At 40.3% G+C, this 24,565-nt stretch overlaps 1 protein-coding gene and 1 long non-coding RNA gene across 2 annotated transcripts in view; one reads left to right on the forward strand and one right to left on the reverse strand.

Annotated features, from left to right (window-relative positions):
- The window catches only part of LOC139750236 (uncharacterized), a 562,931-nt gene that overhangs the window by 373,261 nt on the left and 165,105 nt on the right, over positions 1 to 24,565 (forward strand). The gene's annotated exons all lie outside the window — the stretch shown is intronic.
- sei (potassium voltage-gated channel seizure) overlaps positions 11,433 to 24,565 on the reverse strand; it is a 924,474-nt gene continuing 911,341 nt past the window's right edge. The window contains exon 24 of the mRNA XM_071664734.1: positions 11,433 to 17,594. Within this exon, the coding sequence (XP_071520835.1) occupies positions 17,517 to 17,594 (78 nt within the window). The 3' untranslated portion in view covers positions 11,433 to 17,516. The remainder of the gene's footprint in view (positions 17,595 to 24,565) is intronic.

Raw genomic sequence — 24,565 nt, forward strand, 5'->3', positions numbered from 1 at the left:
TTACCTCACATACTATATATTCTTAAGACCTTCCACAAAGCACCACTATCAACCCTATCATATGCCTTTCCTAGATCCATAAAGGCCACATACAAAGTCATCTGTTTTTTCTAAGTATTTCTCACATACATTCTTCAAAGCAAACACCTGATCCACACATCCTCTACCACTTCTAAAAACACACTGCTCCTCTCCAACCTGATGCTCCGTACATGCTTTTACCCTCTCAATCAGTACCCTCCCACACAATTTTCCAGGTATACTCAACAAAGTTATGCCACTGTAGTTTGAATATTCACCTTTCTTACCTTTGTCTTTGTAAAATGGCACTATACATGCATTCTGCCAATCCTCAGGCACTTCACCATGATCCATATATACAGTGAATATTCTTACCAACCAATCAACAATGTAGCCTTCAGCAATAACAATACAATAAAGAATATCTTAATGAAAACTCACCAGAAAATTTTGTGGGCTGTGTTTACTGAATACCTTGTAGAAATTGTAAATGCTTTATGGTGGGCAGACTGGTAAGAATCTTTATATTAGACTTGAGCAACATAAATATAGTATAAGAATAAGACAAATGTTAAAAATTATGACCCTTGTAGTGACTGCAGTAATGCTGTTTCATTTATTAACTGTAACTCCTTTACCACAAGAAATATCATTGAATCTTCTATTATTGAATACACAAATTGTAACACTGATATTAGTTTAGGTCTATGCAAACTGAATAGCTTTGTCGTATGCAAAATTTGTAAATGGTTCCCTTTCTTGTCCATGTAATAAAAATGTTATGACAAGCATGATGCCAGATCCAAACACCACCAACCCGAACACCACCCTTTGGTAATGCTTGTTTAACAATGGCATTTCAGCCATGTCTCTTCCTTGTATAAAACTGACTGTTCTATGACTCATGTCTCATGCTTGTATCTCCCCTGACAATGTGATCATTACACGAAAGTGCACATGAGAACTTATTGTGTTTCATTTTCTTAGTGGTCGTATGCTGGGAGACAGCAATTAAGTAATAATAAATAAACATAAATTTCCAAAAGAAAGAACAGAGAAGTGGGCCAAGTGAGGATATTTCCTCTAAGACTTAGTCTTCAGTTCTTAACACTACCTTGCTAATGCGGGAAATGGTGAACATGTATGGGAAAAATATATATATATATATATATATATATATATATATATATATATATATATATATATAATCCCGGGGGATAGGGGCTTAAGAATTCTTCCCACGTATTCCCTGTGTGTCGTAGAAGGCGACTAAAAGGGGAGGGAGCAGGGGGCTGGAAATCCTCCCCTCTCTTTTTTTTTTTAATTTTCCAAAAGAAGGAACAGAGTGGGGCCAGGTGAGGATATTCCACAAAGGCCCAGTCCTCTGTTCTTAACGCTACCTTGCTAACACGGGAAATAGTGAATAGTTTAAAAAAAAAAAGAAAAAAAAGAAATATATATATATATATATATATATATATATATATATATATATATATATATATATATATATATATATATATACATATATATATATTATTATTATTATTATTTTGCTTTGTCGCTGTCTCCCGCGTTTGCGAGGTAGCGCAAGGAAACAGACGAAAGAAATGGCCCAACCCACCCACATACACATGTATATACATACACGTCCACACACGCAAATATACATACCTATATATCTCAATGTACACATATATATACACACACAGACATATACATATATACACATGTACATAATTCATACTGTCTGCCTTTATTTATTCCCATCGCCACCTCGCCACACATGGAATAATGACCCCCTCCCCCCTCATGTGTGCGAGGTAGTCCTAATAAAAGACAACAAAGGCCCCATTCGTTCACACTCAGTCTCTAGCTGTCATGTAATAATGCACTGAAACCACAGCTCCCTTTCCACATCCAGGCCCCACAGAACTTTCCATGGTTTACCCCAGACGCTTCACATGACCTGGTTCAATCCATTGACAGCACGTCAACCCCGGTAAACCACATCGTTCCAATTCACTTTATTCCTTGCATGCCTTTCACCCTACTGCAGGTTCAGGCCCCGATCACTCAAAATCTTTTTCACTCCTTCTTTCCACCTCCAATTTGGTCTCCCTCTTCTCCTTGTTCGCTCCACCTTTGATACATATATCCTCTTGGTCAATCTTTCCTCACTCATTCTCTCCATGTGACCAAACCATTTCAAAACACCCTCTTCTGCTCTGTCAACCACACTCATATATATATATATATATATATATATATATATATATATATATATATATATATATATATATATATATATATTCATACTTGTTTGCCATCATCCATTCCTGATGTCAATCTGCCCTACAGGAAACAGCATACATGTAAGAAAGAAAAGAAAGAAATATGCATATACATTCTTTTCTTTTCCTTCACACATGATTGCTTCATATATATATATTCATTTATTTAGTTAGTGTACTTGATTGCCATTTCCCGCATCAGTGAGGTAGAACCAAGAAACAGACAAAGAATGGCCCATCCATTCATATGCACATGCATATACATATCAACATATATATATATATATATATATATATATATATATATTTTTTTTTTTTTTTTTTTTTTTTTTTTTTTATACTTTGTCGCTGTCTCCCGCGTCTGCGAGGTAGCGCAAGGAAACAGACGAAAGAAATGGCCCAACCCCCCCCCCCCATACACATGTACATACACATGTCCACACACGTGTATACATACCTACACAGCTTTCCATGGTCCACCCCAGACGCCTCACATGCCTTGATTCACTCCACTGACAGCACGTCAACCCCTGTATACCACATCGCTCCAATTCACTCTATTCCTTGCCCTCCTTACACCCTCCTGCATGTTCAGGCCCCGATCACACAAAATCTTTTTCACTCCATCTTTCCACCTCCAATTTGGTCTCCCTCTTCTCCTCGTTCCCTCCACCTCCGACACATATATCCTCTTGGTCAATCTTTCCTCACTCATTCTCTCCATGTGCCCAAACCATTTCAAAACACCCTCTTCTGCTCTCTCAACCACGCTCTTTTTATTTCCACACATCTCTCTTACCCTTACGTTACTTACTCGATCAAACCACCTCACACCACACATTGTCCTCAAACATCTCATTTCCAGCACATCCATCCTCCTGCGCACAACTCTATCCATAGCCCACGCCTCGCAACCATACAACATTGTTGGAACCACTATTCCTTCAAACATACCCATTTTTGCTTTCCGAGATAATGTTCTCGACTTCCACACATTTTTCAAGGCTCCCAAAATTTTCGCCCCCTCCCCCACCCTATGATCCACTTCCGCTTCCATGGTTCCATCCGCTGACAGATCCACTCCCAGATATCTAAAACACTTCACTTCCTCCAGTTTTTCTCCATTCAAACTTACCTCCCAATTGACTTGACCCTCAACCCTACTGTACCTAATAACCTTGCTCTTATTCACATTTACTCTTAACTTTCTTCTTCCACACACTTTACCAAACTCAGTCACCAGCTTCTGCAGTTTCTCACATGAATCAGCCACCAGCGCTGTATCATCAGCGAACAACAACTGACTCACTTCCCAGGCTCTCTCATCCCCAACAGACTTCATACTTGCCCCTCTTTCCAGGACTCTTGCATTCACCTCCCTAACAACCCCATCCATAAACAAATTAACAACCATGGAGACATCACACACCCCTGCCGCAAACCTACATTCACTGAGAACCAATCACTTACCTCTCTTCCTACTCGTACACATGCCTTACAGCCTTGATAAAAACCTTTCACTGCTTCCAGCAACTTGCATCCCCCACCATATACTCTTAATATCTTCCACAGAGCATCTCTATCAACTCTGTGATATGCCTTCTCCAGATTCATAAATGCTACATACAAATCCATTTGTTTTTCTAAGCATTTCTCACATACATTCTTCAAAGCAAACACCTGATCCATACATCCTCTACCACTTCTGAAACCGCACTGCTCTTCCCCAATCTGATGCTCTGTACATGCCTTCACCCTCTCAATCAATACCCTCCCATATAATTTACCAGGAATACTCAACAAACTTATACCTCTGTAATTTGAGCACTCACCTTTATCACCCTTGCCTTTGTACAATGGCACTATGCATGCATTCTGCCAATCCTCAGGCACTTCACCATGAGCCATACATACACTGAATATCCTTACCAACCAGTCAACAACACCGTCACCCCCTTTTTTAATAATTTCCATAGCAATACCTATTCCTATGAGTCCACAGGGAAAATGAAACATGATAAGTTCCCAATTGCACTTTCGTGTAATAATCACATCATCAGGGGAGATACAAGAGAGAAATATAACAATCAGTCGATATACAAAGAAGAGACGTAGCTAGGATGCCATTTGGTAAACGTGATTGTCCAAAACATTCACGATATTGTGTTCATTTTCCCCGTGGACTCATGGGCGAATCTCTCTCTCTCTCTCTCTCTCTCTCTCTCTCTCTCTATCTATCTATCTATCTATATATATATATATATATATATATATATATATATATATAGATATATATACGTGTAGGAAGAGTGGAAAGTGACTGGTTCTCAGTGAATGTAGGTTTGCGGCAGGGGTGTGTGATGTCTCCATGGTTGTTTAATTTGTTTATGGATGGGGTTGTTAGGGAGGTGAATGCAAGAGTTTTGGAAAGAGGGGCAAGTATGAAGTCTGTTGGGGATGAGAGAGCTTGGGAAGTGAGTCAGTTGTTGTTCGCTGATGATACAGCGCCGGTGGCTGATTCATGTGAGAAACTGCAGAAGCTGGTGACTGAGTTTGGTAAAGTGTGTGAAAGAAGAAAGTTAAGAGTAAATGTGAATAAGAGCAAGGTTATTATGTACAGTAAGGTTGAGGGTCAAGTCAATTGGGAGGTAAGTTTGAATGGAGAAAAACTGGAGGAAGTAAAGTGTTTTAGATATCTGGGAGTGGATCTGGCAGCGGATGGAACCATGGAAGCGGAAGTGGATCATAGGGTGGGGGAGGGGGCGAAAATTCTGGGAGCCTTGAAGAATGTGTGGAAGTCGAGAACATTATCTCGGAAAGCAAAAATGGGTATTTTTGAAGGAATAGTGGTTCCAACAATGTTGTATGGTTGCGAGGCGGGGGCTATGGATAGAGTTGTGTGCAGGAGGATGAATGTGCTGGAAATGAGATGTTTGAGGACAATGTGTGGTGTGAGGTGGTTTGATCGAGTAAGTAACGTAAGGGTAAGAGAGATGTGTGGAAATAAAAAGAGCGTGGTTGAGAGAGCAGAAGAGGGTGTTTTGAAATGGTTTGGGCACATGGAGAGAATGAGTGAGGAAAGATTGACCAAGAGGATATATGTGTCGGAGGTGGAGGGAACGAGGAGAAGTGGGAGACCAAATTGGAGGTGGAAAGATGGAGTGAAAAAGATTTTGTGTGATCGGGGCCTGAACATGCAGGAGGGTGAAAGGAGGGCAAGGAATAGAGTGAATTGGATCGATGTGGTATACTGGGGTTGACGTGTTGTCAGTGGGTTGAATCAGGGCATGTGAAGCGTCTGGGGTAAACCATGGAAAGCTGTGTAGGTATGCATATTTGCGTGTGGGTACGTATGTAAATAGATGTGTATGGGGGTGGGTTGGGCCATTTCTTTCGTCTGTTTCCTTGCGCTACCTTGCAGACGCGGGAGACAGCGACAAAGCAAGAAAAAAAAAAAAAAATATATATATATATATATATATATATATATATATATATATATATATATATATATATATATATATATATATATATATATTATTATTATTATTATTTTTTTTTTTTTTTTTTTTTTTTTAAACTTTGTCGCTGTCTCCCGCGTTTGCGAGGTAGCGCAAGGAAACAGACAAAAGAAATGGCCCCCCCCCCCATACACATGTACATACACACGTCCACACACGCAAATATACATACCTACACAGCTTTCCATGGTTTACCCCAGACGCTTCACATGCCTTGCTTCAATCCACTGACAGCACGTCAACCCCTGTATACCACATGACTCCAATTCACTCTATTTCTTGCCCTCCTTTCACCCTCCTGCATGTTCAGGCCCCGATCACACAAAATCTTTTTCACTCCATCTTTCCACCTCCAATTTGGTCTCCCTCTTCTCCTCGTTCCCTCCACCTCCGACACATATATCCTCTTGGTCAATCTCTCCTCACTCATTCTCTCCATGTGCCCAAACCATTTCAAAACACCCTCTTCTGCTCTCTCAACCACGCTCTTTTTATTTCCACACATCTCTCTTACCCTTACGTTACTTACTTGATCAAACCACCTCACACCACACATTGTCCTCAAACATCTCATTTCCAGCACATCCATCCTCCTGCGCACATCTCTATCCATAGCCCACGCCTCGCAACCATACAACATTGTTGGAACCACTATTCCCTCAAACATACCCATTTTTGCTTTCCGAGATAATGTTCTCGACTTCCACACATTTTTCAAGGCTCCCAAAATTTTCGCCCCCTCCCCCACCCTATGATCCACTTCCGCTTCCATGGTTCCATCCGCTGACAGATCCACTCCCAGATATCTAAAACACTTCACTTCCTCCAGTTTTTCTCCATTCAAACTCACCTCCCAATTGACTTGACCCTCACCCCTACTGTACCTAATAACCTTGCTCTTATTCACATTTACTCTCAAATTTTGCTTTGTCGCTGTCTCCCGCGTTTACGAGGTAGCGCAAGGAAACAGACAAAAGAAATGGCCCAACCCACCCCCATATACATGTATATACACACACCTCCACACACGCAAATATACATACCTATACATCTCAATGTACACATATATATACACACACAGACACATACTTATATACCCATGCACACAATTCACACTGTCTGCCTTTATTCATTCCCATCGCCACCTCACCACACACACACACATTATATATATATATATATATATATATATATATATATATATATATATATATATATATATATATATATTCTTAATCATATGCATAACTACACCAGGACCTCCTTGAAAGAGTCCTGGAGTTACTCTAGGACTCCTTTTCTGGGAGCTCTTGCAGCTCCAAGGCTGTGTCACTTCCAGTAAAAGGTACATGATGACTCATTTGGAATGAGAATGAGACTATTGTATTCCTGGTGTTACAGTGTAGCTAAAGGTAACTTTTAACTTGCAGTGTATGCTCATGTCCAGAGCATGAATGGGAAAGTGTAACTCATGTTTGTCTCGGGAGTTTGGTTTCAGATGGATATAAATTTGGTGGGTGGTCTTTAAGATTGAGTTGGAAGGGTGATTGTCAGGTAATATCACACTGTATGTGTTTGCTGAGGGTGGGGATCTCTGAATAGAGGCTGCTGAAGTGTGCAACAGGGGCAGGCTTTTTATTTCTGGCTCTGGGTTGATGGTTAGCCATGGAATGATTTAGATGGAAGGGTTTATGTGCTGTTGCAAATAAATGAATGCCAAGCACTTTGAGGTGGGACTGTATTGAGAAGAACTGTTTCATTTTTTGAGTGTAGATTGTTTGTGGTTGCTATGCAGCCAGTAATTGCTCTGAGTGTTCTATTCTTTGTGGCTTCCAGTTTTGTTATATTCACTTTTGAGAGTGGAAGACCAGGCTTGTGAGGTATAAGTTAGTGGAGTGGATGAATTTTTTGTAGAGGATGCTTTGGCACTTTTTTTGTTCAAATCTGGTGCCAGTTAGTGTTTATGGGTATATAATTTGTGTGTTACTTTGGTGATAATGTTAATGGTATGGGGAGTGAATGTCATATGTTTGTTGTATAAGATGCACTGAATATTTAGTGTTTTATTCAATGGGAGTGATTGTGGATTCAAGAAGACTGAGGTGTGTTAGCTGGATTAGTGTCTGTTTGGGGTTAAACAAGTGACTGAAGACTTCTTTAGAGATACAGACATTCTGTTCTGGTTTTGGGGGCATGTAATTTGTGTGTTACTTTGATGTTAATGTAAATGGTATAAGGAGTGAATGTCATATGTCTGTTGTGTATGATGCATTGAATGGTTAGTGTTTTGTTCAGTGGAAGTGATTGTTTGTTCAAGATGACTGAGGGGTATGAGCTGGATTTGTGTCTGTCTGGGGTTAAACAAGTGACTGAAGACTTTTTTGGAGATGCAGACATTCTGTCCTGGTTGAGCCATATATCCTATTGTGTAATGTAGTGCAGCATGTTTGTTGCTGCTATTAGTGTTAGTGTAGTGTAATCTGATCAAGATTGCTCCTGCATATGAGAGGACCTTCACGCTGTGGTTTGCTGGAGGTAATGGGAGATCATGTAGGAAGAGATTGAAGAGGGTTGAAGAAATAACTGTCCCATGGAGATCTCTGTTGTAGACTTCATGTGTTTTTAAATGTAAAGCCATTGTTAGTGTTGTTAGTGACTGGCATGGTAGCCTGCTGTGAAGTCAACCAGCCACTTATTATCATTGTTGTGGAGGTTGATGTCTAAGTATCTTCTGTGTGAGGATGTGTAAAAAGACATTTTCAAATGCTTTGTTGATATTTATTGTCACTAAAACTATGCAAGACTTGGATTGTGGTAGGTTGAAAGATTATAGGATGTGTTATGTGATGGCAGTGTTTAGAGTGGTGGTAGAGTGGTTCGGTCTGAAGCCATGTTGTGTGGGTGAGAGTGGCACATTTTGCTTAATTCTCTTGTGGATCCATTTTTTGCAGAGTTTGGACACTGGAGACAAAGTGATATAGAGCGGTAAGAGGAGGGGAAGTTGGGTCATTTGGAGGGAATTAGGATTGGTATTATGTTAGCAACTTTCCAGATATTATGGATTTTGTTTTGTAGCTGGATTGGGTGAAGATGTCTGTAAGTGGTTGGATTGTAACTGAGCCTGTGTTTTGTGTGACAGTTCAACATCTTGTCAGAGCCAGTTGCAGGGGAGATCTTTCAGGTTTTAATTGCATTGCATGTATCACTGGAGATGAATAGGAGGTGGGTTGTTGTTTTTGGATTGATTTTGTGTAGGTTTTTCATTACTTTCCTTTTTTGATGTGTTTTTTGCCTCTGATTTTTTACTAGTGTCTCATGAGTATGTGTATTTTTTGGAGAAAGGATTTTGTTAGAATGGATAAGAAGTGCTTTATGAGTGGGAGCTGAATTAGTGCAGATAGTATGGATCTTCTTTAACGTGTGCCATGTTGGTAGTTGTGTGTCTTGTGGTTCATTGAGCTGAGGAAAGAGCACTCATTTGTAGTTTGCCTTAGGTTGGTGAAGTAATTATTTAGAGTGGATATGTTTTCTTATTTCTGTTGGTGAGTGGTTTTATCTCAGCTGGTTTCGTTTTTTCATGAAGTTTTTACTACATGGAAAAAAGTTAGTTTTATTTATTTCTATATTCTTGGCTATGTGCTTTTTGCTGGCTTGGTAAGAGATGCTGATGAAGTGTGAAACTGTATTTCATAGGAATGAGAAATAATCTGTTCTGAAGTTCTGGAGACTTCCCATGTACTGTGTGAAGGATGGTATTATGTTTTTCTGTAGTTTGTGTAAGTCTTTTTTATGACTATGTAGATTGGATGGCCAAGTGGAGTGATATCAGGATGGGTAGGTGGTTAGAGGACCATCTGTGAAGAGTGCTAAAGGTGGTCTGAGTGTTTAGGGCTTGTCAACAGAGGTATGTCTGCTAAGGTTGGCTGCTGAGGATGTTGGGTTAGGAGTCCAGTTGGGTGCTTGTGTTGGATAAGAATATTGAAAGGTTGCAGTTGTTCTATGAGTAGTTCACCTTGGATATCATGGGTATATAAAGGTATTATCATGGGTGTATATGTTTAGTCAAGTGGGATGGTGGGCAGTGAAATCCAAGAGATAAGTGTTGATTGTACTCGTCAGGGTATGCAGCTGGGAAGTATATCTATGGAGGCATGTGTAGGGGGTGAGTTTGTAGGTGTTGATTGTGTTGTAGTTAGTACTGTGAGGTTACACACACACACACACACACATATATATATATATATATATATATATATATATATATATATATATATATATATATATATATATATATATATATATATATTTTCTTTTTTTTTAATATACTTTGTCGCTGTCTCCCGCGTTTGCAAGGTAGCGCAAGGAAACAGACGAAAGAAATGGCCCAACCCACCCCCATACACATGTATATACATACGTCCACACACGCAAATATACATACCAACAGCTTTCCATGGTTTACCCCAGACGCTTCACATGCCTTGATTCAATCCACTGACAGCACGTCAACCCCGGTATACCACATCGCTCCAATTCACTCTATTCCTTGCCCTCCTTTCACCCTCTTGCATGTTCAGGCCCCGATCACACAAAATCTTTTTCACTCCATCTTTCCACCTCCAATTTGGTCTCCCTCTTCTCCTCGTTCCCTCCACCTCCGACACATATATCCTCTTGGTCAATCTTTCCTCACTCATTTTCTCCATGTGCCCAAACCACTTCAAAACACCCTCTTCTGCTCTCTCAACCACGCTCTTTTTATTTCCACACATCTCTCTTACCCTTACGTTACTCACTCGATCAAACCACCTCACACCACACATTGTCCTCAAACATCTCATTTCCAGCACATCCATCCTCCTGCGCACAACTCTATCCATAGCCCATGCCTCGCAACCATACAACATTGTTGGAACCACTATTCCTTCAAACATACCCATTTTTGCTTTCCGAGATAATGTTCTCAACTTCCACACATTCTTCAAGGCCCCCAGAATTTTTGCCCCCTCCCCCACCCTATGATCCACTTCTGCTTCCATGGTTCCATCCGCTGCCAGATCCACTCCCAGATATCTAAAACACTTCACTTCCTCCAGTTTTTCTCCATTCAAACTCACCTCCCAATTGACTTGACCCTCAACCCTACTGTACCTAATAACCTTGCTCTTATTCACATTTACTCTTAACTTTCTTCTTCCACACACTTTACCAAACTCAGTCACCAGCTTCTGCAGTTTCTCACATGAATCAGCCACCAGCGCTGTATCATCAGCGAACAACAGCTGACTCACTTCCCAAGCTCTCTCATCCCCAACAGACTTCATACTTGCCCCTCTTTCCAAAACTCTTGCATTTACCTCCCTAACAACCCCATCCATAAACAAATTAAACAACCATGGAGACATCACACACCCCTGCCGCAAACCTACATTCACTGAGAACCAATCACTTTCCTCTCTTCCTACACGTACACATGCCTTACATCCTCGATAAAAACTTTTCACTGCTTCTAACAACTTTCCTCCCACACCATATATTCTTAATACCTTCCACAGAGCATCTCTATCAACTCTATCATATGCCTTCTCCAGATCCATAAATGCTACATACAAATCCATTTGCTTTTCTAAGTATTTCTCACATACATTCTTCAAAGCAAACACCTGATCCACACATCCTCTACCACTTCTGAAACCACACTGCTCTTCCCCAATCTGATGCTCTGTACATGCTTTCACCCTCTCAATCAATACCCTCCCATATAATTTACCAGGAATACTCAACAAACTTATACCTCTGTAATTTGAGCACTCACTCTTATCCCCTTTGCCTTTGTACAATGGCACTATGCACGCATTCCACCAATCCTCAGGCACCTCACCATGAGTCATACATACATTAAATAACCTTACCAACCAGTCAACAATACAGTCACCCACTTTTTTAATAAATTCCACTGCAATACCATCCAAACCTGCTGCCTTGCCGGCTTTCATCTTCTGCAAAGCTTTCACTACCTCTTCTCTGTTTACCAAATCATTTTCCCTAACCCTCTCACTTTGCACACCACCTCAACCAAAACACCCTATATCTGCCACTCTATCATCAAACACATTCAACAAACCTTCAAAATACTCACTCCATCTCCTTCTCACATCACCACTACTTGTTATCACCTCCCCATTTGCGCCCTTCACTGAAGTTCCCATTTGCTCCCTTGTCTTACGCACTTTAATTACCTCCTTCCAAAACATCTTTTTATTCTCCCTAAAATTTAATGATACTCTCTCACCCCAACTCTCATTTGCCCTTTTTTTGGCTCTTGCACCTTTCTCTTGACCTCCTGCCTCTTTCTTTCATACATCTCCCAGTCATTTGCTTTATTTCCCTGCAAAAATCGTCCAAATGCCCCTTTCTTCTCTTTCACTCATAATCTTACTTCTTCATCCCACCACTCACTACCCTTTCTAATCTGCCCACCCCCCCACGCTTCTCATGCCACAAGCATCTTTTGCACAAGCCATCACTGCTTCACGAAATACATCCCATTACTCCCCCACTCCCCTTACGTCCTTTGTTCTCACCTTTTTCCATTCTGTATTCAGTCTCTCCTGGTATTTCCTCACACAAGTCTCCTTCCCAAGCTCACTTACTCTCACCACTCTCTTCACCCCAACATTCTCTCTTCTTTTCTGAAAATCTCTACAAAGCTTCACCTTTGCCTCCACAAGATAACGATCAGACATCCCTCCAGTTGTACCTCTCGGCACATTAACATCCAAAAGTCTCTCTTTCGCACGCTTATCAATTAACACATAATCCAATAATGCTCTCTGGCCATCTCTCCTACTTACATACGTATACTTATGTATATCTCTCTTTTTAAACCAGGTATTCCCAGTCACCACTCCTTTTTCAACACATAAATCTACAAGCTCTTCACCATTTCCATTTACAACACTGAACACCCCATATACACCAATTACTCCCTCAACTGCCACATTACTCATCTTTGCTTTCAAATCACCCATCACTATAACCTGGTTGCGTGTATTAAAACTACTAACACACTCACTCAGCTGCTCCCAAAACATTTGCCTCTCTTGATCTTTCTTCTCATGCCTCGGTGCATATGCACCAATAATCACCCATCTCTCTCCATCCACTTTCAGTTTTACTCATATCAATCTAGAGTTTACTTTCTTACACTCTATCACATACTCCCACCACTCCTGTTTCAGGAGTAGTGCTACTCCTTCCCTTGCTCTTGTCCTTTCACTAACCCTTGACTTTACTCCCAAGACATTCCCAAACCACTCTTCCCCTTTACCCTTGAGCTTTGTTTCACTCAGAGCCAAAACATCCAGGTTCCTTTCCTCAAACATACTACCTATCTCTCCTTTTATCTCATCTTGGTTACATCCACACACATTTAGACACCACAATCTGAGCCTTCAAGGAGGATGAGCACTCCCCGAGTGACTCCTTCTGTTTCTCAGTTTAGAAAGTTAAAATACAATATATATATATATATATATATATATATATATATATATATATATATATATATATATATATATATATATACATACATATGACAGCTAGAGACTGAGTGTGAACGAATGTGACCTTTGTTGTCTTTTCCTAGTGCTACCTCGCGTGCATGTGGGGGAGGGGGTTGTCATTTCATGTGTGGCAGGGTGGCGATGGGAATGAATAAAGGCAGCAAGTATGAATTATGTACATTTGTATATATGTATATGTCTGGGTATGTATATATATGTATCTGTTGAAATGTGTAGGTATGTATATGTGTGTGTGTGGACGTGTATGTATATACATGTGTATGTGGATGGGTTGGGCCATTCTTTCGTCTGTTTCCTTGCGCTACCTCACTAACGTGGGAGACAGTGACAATATATAAGTAAAGTATAATAAAATATATATATATATATATATATATATATATATATATATATATATATATATATATATATTATACTCAGTAGCTGTCTCCTGCGTTAGCGAGGTAACGCAAGGAAACAGACGAAGAATGGCCCAACCCACTCACATACACATGTATATACATAAATGCCCATACACGCACATATACATATAAACACATGTACATATTCATACATGCTGCCTTCATCCATTCCTGTCACCACCCCACCACACATGAAGTAGCAAACCACCCCCACACCCCATCAAGGTAGCGCAAGGAAAAGACAACAAAGGCCACATTTGTTCACGCTCAGTGTCTACCTGTCATGTGAAATGCACCAAAACCACAGCTCCCTTTCCACATCCAGGCCCCACAGACCTTTCCATGGTTTACCCCAGACGCTTCACATGCTTTAGTTCAATCCAATGACAACACGTCAGCCTCGGTATACCACATTGTTCCAATTCACTCTATTCGTTGCACGCCTTTCACCCTCCAGTACGTTCAGGCCCTGATCGCTCAAAATCATTTTCACTCCATCCTTCCACCTCCAGTTTGGTCTCCTGCTTATCCTTCCCTCTACCTCTGACACATATCCTCTTGGTCAATCTTTCCTCACTCATTTTCTCCATGTGTCCAAACCATTTCAGCACCCTCTTCTGCTCTCTCAACCATGCTCCTTTTATTACCACTCATCTTTCTTACCCTTTCATTTCTTACTCAATCAAACCACCTCACACCACATATTGTTCTCAAACATTTCACTTCCAACACATCCACCCTCCTCCGCACAACCCTGTCTATGCCCATGCTTCACAACCATATAACATTGTTGGAATCACTATTCCTTCAAACATACCCAATTTTGCTCTGTGAGATAACGTTCTCCCCTTCCACACATTCTTCAACGCTCCCAGAACCTTCTCCCCCTCCCCCAGCCTGTGACTCACTTATGCTTCCATGGTTCTATCTGCTGTCAAGTCCACTCCCAGATATCTAAAACACTTCACTTCCTCCAGTTTTCCTCCATTCAAACTTACCTTCCAATTAACTTGTCCCACAACCTTACTGAACCTGATAACCATGCTATTATTCACAGTTACTCTCAACTATCTCCTTTCACTCACACTTTACCAAACTCGGTCACCAACCTCGGCAGTTTCTCATCCAAATCAGCTGCCAGAGCTGTATCATTAGTGAATAACAACTGACTCACTTCCCAAGCCCTCTCATCCACAACAAATTCTTTCTTAGAAATTGGTCCCGGGATAAATATTTATAATGATAATGATATGTGTTACTGGACTCCTCTTGCATCAGGTTACATCGTGAGTGAAAAGTCAACTTTGGGGAGGTTGCATCACTGGGAGTATAGTTTTGTCAAAGAACTTCTCACTCCAAAGGAGTCTTATCATTTCCCTGTTACTGGAATATCATCATCATCTGGAGAGGAAGTCATGGGTAACATCAAGATCCTTTCTTAGAAAGGGTTCCTGGTGCAATTATGAATAGATCAATAAATATATCTAGTGTTATCAGAATCTGCCTGCAAGTGGTTACACAGTGAGTGAGAGGTCACTTTCATCAAGACTGTATCTTTGTCAGTGGATGGAAAGAAGTACAGTTTATTGGAGGATCATCTCGCTCTGAAGGTGTCCATTATTTCTACTTCTGCATGAAATACATCCCTAAAGCTGCAGGAATCCTGTAAAAGGGGTCATAGGGTTGTATGATATATATATATATATATATATATATATATATATATATATATATATATATATATATATATATATATATAGTACTTGTGACTCCTGGACCAAAATGTGTTTATGGATGATTTTTTACAGTGTGACCAAAATGGGGTAACAGGCTTTTCTGTACTGATTCAAGCTGTCAGAATAAGTTGCACTGTACAGGCTATATAATAGCAAATAGTTCATAAATATATGATCATATACACCTTTCCACCACTTTACTGAACAGCATCACAAACTATCACAATTGAGTGCTGGCACTTCACCCTAAATGGTAAAGCTATTCACAACCACTTTAGTCCTCATCCTTTATCAAACATGAGATTTAGTGAGTCACTAATAGCCTTTTTCGACCAGAATTTCTCTTTTTAATCATGTGGTTCTTAAAGAGTGAATTATTTTCTTTCCATAATCTATGAACACAAAATCATCAAGCATGATACAATGATCAATAGCCAATCTTAATAAAATATCAGTCTGAAAGAGGCAATATCCCAAGTCATGGACTGAAGGGGGATGCTGGCTCTTGCTTATTTACTGCAGAGTGACTCGGACATCCTACTGGATGTCCAATACTACCAGGATCCTATAAATTTCAACGTAATCTTCATACCTACAAATTACAAATACTTAATTATTACAAGAAAGAGTTATGAAACCTTATGACATAGTAAACATATTATCCAAAGAGTTCTGAGACACATATGCAAGAGATTTGAGAAACTCCTGAGTTCTTGTATATGATGACCTAAATGTTTAGTTAGTAACTGAAACAACACTTGGTGTTAAGCTGAATGTATGAATGGTCAATTAATTTACTTAACCTATTTTTGTCTTGGTGTCAGTATTTTCAGAGAGTAACTAAACCTTTGAGCCGTTGTCTTAACAAGTAACTGCATCTCACAGGCTGGGTCCAAGAAGTCCCTTATCAGTTCTCATCTGAAGTAACTGTTCTCTAATGAAAAATCAATTTACATTCTGGTGCTAAAGATTTAGAATTGTTTCAAGATCATTACTGCATAGATAAATATCAATGTAATTACACTGCTATAATAAATGTTTTAGCATTACAAGATTTTGTGTGAAATTTTTTCAATATTTTGTTAAGAATTACCACTGATGAAACCAAATATGGGGCCCCTTGAACACATCCAGAGTATATGTTCTCCACTCCTCAAATGAGAGGCATCACAGAAAATCTTAATCTTAAAAAATTAATTACCATCATTCCCTGGACGTTGCAGTGTCACCGAATCGGAAACAAATAACGATCGGTCGCTAAGTGTGCACCATTTTCAGTTTTGAATCCGCACACCAAAATGTTTTGTTTTTCATTTCTTTCACCATTAGAAAATGAGATTACCCACCAGTGTCTCAGTGTATGAACAATTAATAGGCATTATGAATATTCAAGAATACCTTTAACTGCACTGTAGGGCTCTTAAACTTAACATTATATCAGTATTAACAGAAATGCATCAAACCACTTTTGACAGCGCCACTCTTACTGAAATATGAATTCACTTTCTTACAAAGAGAATTCTCAGTCTTTTATGTTCCCTAGATTTCCTTATCATTTTAACCTTCTGTAACTTATTATCAATAGCTTATCATGGGCTTTATATTCAGTTTTCAAGTTCAACAAACTTAACTATTTTTTTACCACCTTAACTTTATAACTCTTGAATGCAGAAGCTGCAAGCCTCCCTTCTTTTATATTTGTGATAAAAATATTCATGGCAGTTATGGTTGCTAAAGTTTCTCCACATCTTTCCAGATGTGTTCACTTATCACCCTCACATATTACATAATTTTCATATATGTTAATGTCTTCTCTCCTTTAGATAATGGTTAGACTAGAAAAGATTTATTCGTTGCAAATTCTACTGGACTTTGGATGCCAGACAATGGATGCTGGATTCCGACCTGAGAGGGCTTTAGATCCTCGAGGGTCTCTATAAATACAGTAGGTAGGGGTTCAGACATCTGACTCAGTCTTCAAGACATCTGACATGGTCACTCGACTAGTGCCAGGACTTGCTTCCCTTGAGCGTTCCTGCAAAAGTAAGTAAGAATTTTATCAATATTTCATCGGTGCATATTTCTTTTATATCATCAATTAATCAAATATATATATATATTCTTTCTTTTCTTTTAAACTATTCGCCATTTCCCGCGCCAGCGAGGTAGCGTTAAGAACAGAGGACCGGGCCCCTGAGGGAACATCCTCACCTAGCCCCCCTTCTCTGTTCCTTCTTTTGGAAAATTAAAAAAAGAAAAAAAAAAAAAAATATATATATATATATATATATATATATATATTTTTTTTTATTTATTATACTTTGTCGCTGTCTCCCGCATTTGCGAGGTAGCGCAAGGAAACAGACAAAAGAAATGGCCCAACCCCCCCCATACACATGTATATACATACGTCCACACACGCAAATATACATACCTACACAGCTTTCCATGGTTTACCCCAGATGCTTCACATGCCTTGATTCAATCCACTGACAGCACGTTAACCCCGGTATACCACATCGCTCCAATTCACTCTATTCCTTGCCCTCCTTTCACCCTCCTGCATGTTCAGGCCCCGATCAGACAAAATCTTTTTCACTCCATCTTTCCACCTCCAATTTGGTCTCCCTCTTCTCCTTGCTCCCTCCACCTCCGACACATATATCCTCTTGGTCAATCTTTCCTCACTCATCCTCTCCATGTGCCCAAACCACTTCAAAACACCCTCTTCTGCTCTCTCAACCACGCTCTTTTTATTTCCACACATCTCTCTTACCCTTACGTTACTCACTCGATCAAACCACCTCACACCACACATTGTCCTCAAACATCTCATTTCCAGCACATCCATCCTCCTGCGCACAACTCTATCCATAGCCCACGCCTCGCAACCATACAACATTGTTGGAACCACTATTCCTTCAAACATACCCATTTTTGCTTTCCGAGATAATGTTCTCGACTTCCACACATTCTTCAAGGCCCCCAGAATTTTCGGCCCCCCCCCCCACCCTATGATCCACTTCCACTTCCATGGTTCCATCCGCTGCCAGATCCACTCCCAGATATCTAAAACACTTCACTTCCTCCAGTTTTTCTCCATTCAAACTCACCTCCCAATTGACTTGACCCTCAACCCTACTGTACCTAATAACCTTGCTCTTATTCACATTTACTCTTAACTTTCTTCTTCCACACACTTTACCAAACTCAGTCACCAGCTTCTGCAGTTTCTCACATGAATCAGCCACCAGCGCTGTATCATCAGCGAACAACAACTGACTCACTTCCCAAGCTCTCTCATCCCCAACAGACTTCATACTTGCCCCTCTTTCCAAAACTCTTGCATTTACCTCCCTAACAACCCCATCCATAAACAAATTAAACAACCATGGAGACATCACACACCCCTGCCGCAAACCTACATTCACTGAGAACCAATCACTTTCCTCTCTTCCTACACGTACACATGCCTTACATCCTCGATAAAAACTTTTCACTGCTTCTAACAACTTTCCTCCCACACCATATATTCTTAATACCTTCCACAGAGCATCTCTATCAACTCTATCATATGCCTTCTCCAGATCCATAAATGCTACATACAAATCCATTTGCTTTTCTAAGTATTTCTCACATACATTCTTCAAAGCAAACACCTGATCCACACATCCTCTACCACTTCTGAAACCACACTGCTCTTCCCCAATCTGATGCTCTGTACATGCCTTCACCCTCTCAATCAATACCCTCCCATATAATTTACCAGGAATACTCAACAAACTTATACCTCTGTAATTTGAGCACTCACTCTTATCCCCTTTGCCTTTGTACAATGGCACTATGCACGCATTCTGCCAATATATATATATATATATATATATATATATATATATATATATATATATATATATATATATATATATATATATATTTATATATATATATATATATATATATATATATATATATATATTTATATATATATATATATATATATATATATATATATATATATATATATATATATATATATATATCTTTCTTTTCTTTCAAACTATTCGCCATTTCCCGCATTAGCGAGGTAGCGTTAAGAACAGAGGACTGGGCCTTGAGGGAATACCCTCACCTGGCCCAATTCTCTGTTCCTTCTTTTGGAAAATTAAAAAAAAACAAAAAAAAACGAGAGGGGAGGATTTCCAGCCCCCCGCTCCCTCCCCTTTTAGTCGCCTTCTACGACACGCAGGGAATACGTGGGAAGTATTCTTTCTCCCCTATCCCCAGGGATAATATATATATATATATATATATATATATATATATATATATATATATATATATATATATATATATATTATCCTGGGGATATGGGGAAAAAGAATACTTCCCACATATTCCCTGCGTGTCGTAGAAGGCGACTAAAAGGGAAGGGAGCGGGGGGCTGGAAATCCTCCCCTCTCGTTTTTTTTTTTTAATTTTCCAAAAGAAGGAACAGAGAAGGGGGCCAGGTGAGGGTATTCCCTAAAAGGCCCAGTCCTCTGTTCTTAACGCTACCTCGCTATCGCAGGAAATCGCGAATTGTATGAAAAAATATATATTTATGTTTATTTATTTATTATACTTTGTCGCTGTCTCCCGCGTTTGCGAGGTAGCGCAAGGAAACAGACGAAAGAAATGGCCCAACCCCCCCATACACATGTATATACATATGTCCACACACGCAAATATACATACCTACACAGCTTTCCATGGTTTACCCCAGACGCTTCACATGCCTTGATTCAATCCACTGACAGCACGTCAACCCCGGTATATCACATCGCTCCAATTCACTCTATTCCTTGCCCTCCTTTCACCCTCCTGCATGTTCAGGTCCCGATCACACAAAATGTTTTTCACTCCATCTTTCCACCTCCAATTTGGTCTCCCTCTTTTCCTTGTTCCCTCCACCTCCGACACATATATCCTCTTGGTCAATCTTTCCTCACTCATCCTCTCCATGTGCCCAAACCACTTCAAAGCACCCTCTTCTACTCTCTCAACCACGCTCTTTTTATTTCCACACATCTCTCTTACCCTTACGTTACTCACTCGATCAAACCACCTCACACCACACATTGTCCTCAAACATCTCATTTCCAGCACATCCATCCTCCTGCGCACATCTCTATCCATAGCCCACGCCTCGCAACCATACAACATTGTTGGAACCACTATTCCTTCAAACATACCCATTTTTGCTTTCCGAGATAATGTTCTCGACTCCCACACATTCTTCAAGGCTCCCAGAATTTTTGCCCCCTCCCCCACCCTATGATCCACTTCCGCTTCCATGGTTCCATCTGCTGCCAGATCCACTCCCAGATATCTAAAACACTTCACTTCCTCCAGTTTTTCTCCATTCAAACTCACCTCCCAATTGACTTGACCCTCAACCCTACTGTACCTAATAACCTTGCTCTTATTCACATTTACTCTTAACTTTCTTCTTCCACACACTTTACCAAACTCAGTCACCAGCTTCTGCAGTTTCTCACATGAATCAGCCACCAGCGCTGTATCATCAGCGAACAACAACTGACTCACTTCCCAAGCTCTCTCATCCCCAACAGACTTCATACTTGCCCCTCTTTCCAAAACTCTTGCATTTACCTCCCTAACAACCCCATCCATAAACAAATTAAACAACCATGGAGACATCACACACCCCTGCCGCAAACCTACATTCACTGAGAACCAATCACTTTCCTCTCTTTCTACACGTACACATGCCTTACATCCTCAATAAAAACTTTTCACTGCTTCTAACAACTTTCCTCCCACACCATATATTCTTAATACCTTCCACAGAGCATCTCTATCAACTCTATCATATGCCTTCTCCAGATCCATAAATGCTACATACAAATCCATTTGCTTTTCTAAGTATTTCTCACATACATTCTTCAAAGTAAACACCTGATCCACACATCCTCTACCACTTCTGAAACCACACTGCTCTTCCCCAATCTGATGCTCTGTACATGCCTTCACCCTCTCAATCAATACCCTCCCATATAATTTACCAGGAATACTCAACAAACTTATACCTCTGTAATTTGAGCACTCACTCTTATCCCCTTTGCCTTTGTACAATGGCACTATGCACGCATTCCGCCAATCCTCAGGCACCTCACCATGAGTCATACATACATTAAATAACCTTACCAACCAGTCAACAATACAGTCACCCCCTTTTTTAATAAATTCCACTGCAATACCATCCAAACCTGCTGCCTTGCCGGCTTTCATCTTCCGCAAAGCTTTCACTACCTCTTCTCTGTTTACCAAATCATTTTCCCTAACCCTCTCACTTTGCACACCACCTCGACCAAAACACCCTATATCTGCCACTCTATCATCAAACACATTCAACAAACCTTCAAAATACTCACTCCATCTCCTTTTTTTTTTTTTTTTTCATACTATTCGCTATTTCCCGCATTAGCGAGGTAGCGTTAAGAACAGAGGACTGAGCCTTTGAGGGAACATCCTCACTTGGCCCCCTTCTCTGTTCCTTCTTTAGGAAAATGAAAAACGAGAGGGGAGGATTTCCAGCCCCCCCGTTCCCTTCCCTTTTAGTCGCCTTCTACGACACGCAGGGAATACGTGGGAAGAATTCTTTCTCCCCTATCCCTATATATATGTATATATATATATATATATGTATATATATATATATATATATATATATATATATATATATATATATATATATATATATATATATATATATATTTTATTTATTTTGCTTTGTCGCTGTCTCCCGTGTAAGCAAGGTAGCGCAGGGAAACAGACAAAAGAATGGCCCAACCCACCCACATACACATGCATATGCATACACGTTCACACACGCAAATATATATATACCTATACATCTCAATGTATACATATGTATATATACACACACACAGACATATACATATATACACATGTACATAATTCATAGTCTGCCTTTATTCATTCCCACTGCCACCCCGCCACACATGAAATAACAACCCCCTCATGTGCGCGAGGTAGCGCTAGGAAAGGACAACGAAGGCCACTTTTGTTCACACTCTTTCTGTAGCTGTCATGTAATAATGCACTGGAACCACAGCTCCCTTAACACATTCAGGCCCCACAAAACTTTCCATGGTTTACCCCAGACACTTCACATACCCTGGTTCAATCCATTGACAGCATGTCGACCCCGGTATACCACATCATTCTAATTCACTCTATTCCTTGCACGCCTTTCACCCTCCTGCATGTTCAGACCCCGATCACTCAAAATCTTTTTCGCTCCATCTTTCCACCTCCAATTTGGTCTCCCACTTCTCCTCGTTCCCTCCAACTCTGACACACATATCCTCTTGGTCAATCTTTCCTCACTCATTCTCTCCATGTGACCAAACCATTTCAAAACACCCTCTTCTGCTCTCTCAACCACACTCTTTCTATTACCACATACTCTCTTACCCTATTGTTACTTACTCGATCAAACCACCTCACACCACATATTGTCCTCAAACATCGCATTTCCAGCACATCCACCCTCCTCTGCACAACTCTATCCATAGCCTACGCCTCGCAACCATATAACATTGTTGGAACCACTATTCCTTTAAACATACCCAATTTTGCTTTTTGAGATAATGTTCTCGACTTCCACACATTCTTCAACGCTCCCAGAACTTTCGCCCCCTCCCCCACCCTATGGTATCTAAAACACTTCACTTCCTCCACTTTTTCTCCATTCAAACTTACCTCCCAATTGACTTGTACCTCAATCCTACTGTACCTAATATCCATGCTCTTATTCATATTTACCCTCAGCTTTCTTCTTTCACACACTTTACCAAACTCAGTCACCAGCTTCTGCAGTTTCTCACCCAAATCAGCCACCAGCACTGTATAATCAGCAAACAACAGCTGACTCACTTCTCAAGCTCTCTCATCCACCACAGACTGCAAACTTGCCCCTCTTTCCAAAACTCTTGCATTCACCTCCCTAACAACCCCATTAATAAACAAAGTAAACAACCATGGAGACATTACACACCCCTGCCGCAAACCTACATTCACTAAGAACCAATCTCTTTCCTCTCTTCCTACACGTACACAGGCCTTACATCCTTGATAAAAGCTTTTCACTGCTTCTAACAACTTGCCTCCCACACCATATATTCTTAATATCTTCCACAGAGCATCTCTATCAACTCTATCATATGCCTTCTCCAGATCCATAAATGCTACATACAAATCCATTTGCTTTTCTAAGTATTTCTCACATATATTCTCCAAAGCAAACACCTGATCCACACATCCTCTACCACTTCTGAAACCACACTGCTCTTCCCTAATCTGATGCTCTATACATGCCTTCACCCTCTCAATCAATACCCTCCCATATAATTTACCAGGAATACTCGACAAACTTATACCTCTGTAATTTGAGCACTCACTTTTATCCCCTTTGCCTTTGTACAATGGCACTATGCAAGCATTCCGCCAATTCTCAGGCACCTCACCATGAGTCATACATACATCAGATAACCTTACCAACCAGTCAACAATACAGTCACCCCTTGTTTAATAAATTCCACTGCAATACCATCCAAACCCGCTGCCTTGCCGGCTTTCATCTTCCGCAAAGCTTTTACTACCTCTTCACTGATTACCAAATCATTTTCCCTAACCCTCTCACTTTGCACACCACCTTGACCAAAACACCCTATATCTGCCACTCTATCATCAAACACATTCAACAAACCTTCAAAATACTCACTCCATCTCCTTCTCACATCACCACAACTTGTTATCACCTCCCCATTAGCCGCCTTCACTGAAGTTCCCATTTGTTCCTTTGTCTTACGCACTTTATTTACCTCCTTCCAAAACATCTTTTTATTCTCCCTAAAATTTAATGATACTCTCCCACCCCAACTCTCATTTGCCCTCTTTTTCACCTCTTGCATCTTTCTC

Source organism: Panulirus ornatus, chromosome 9 (assembly GCF_036320965.1).
Source record: "Panulirus ornatus isolate Po-2019 chromosome 9, ASM3632096v1, whole genome shotgun sequence".
NCBI lineage: Eukaryota > Metazoa > Arthropoda > Malacostraca > Decapoda > Palinuridae > Panulirus > Panulirus ornatus.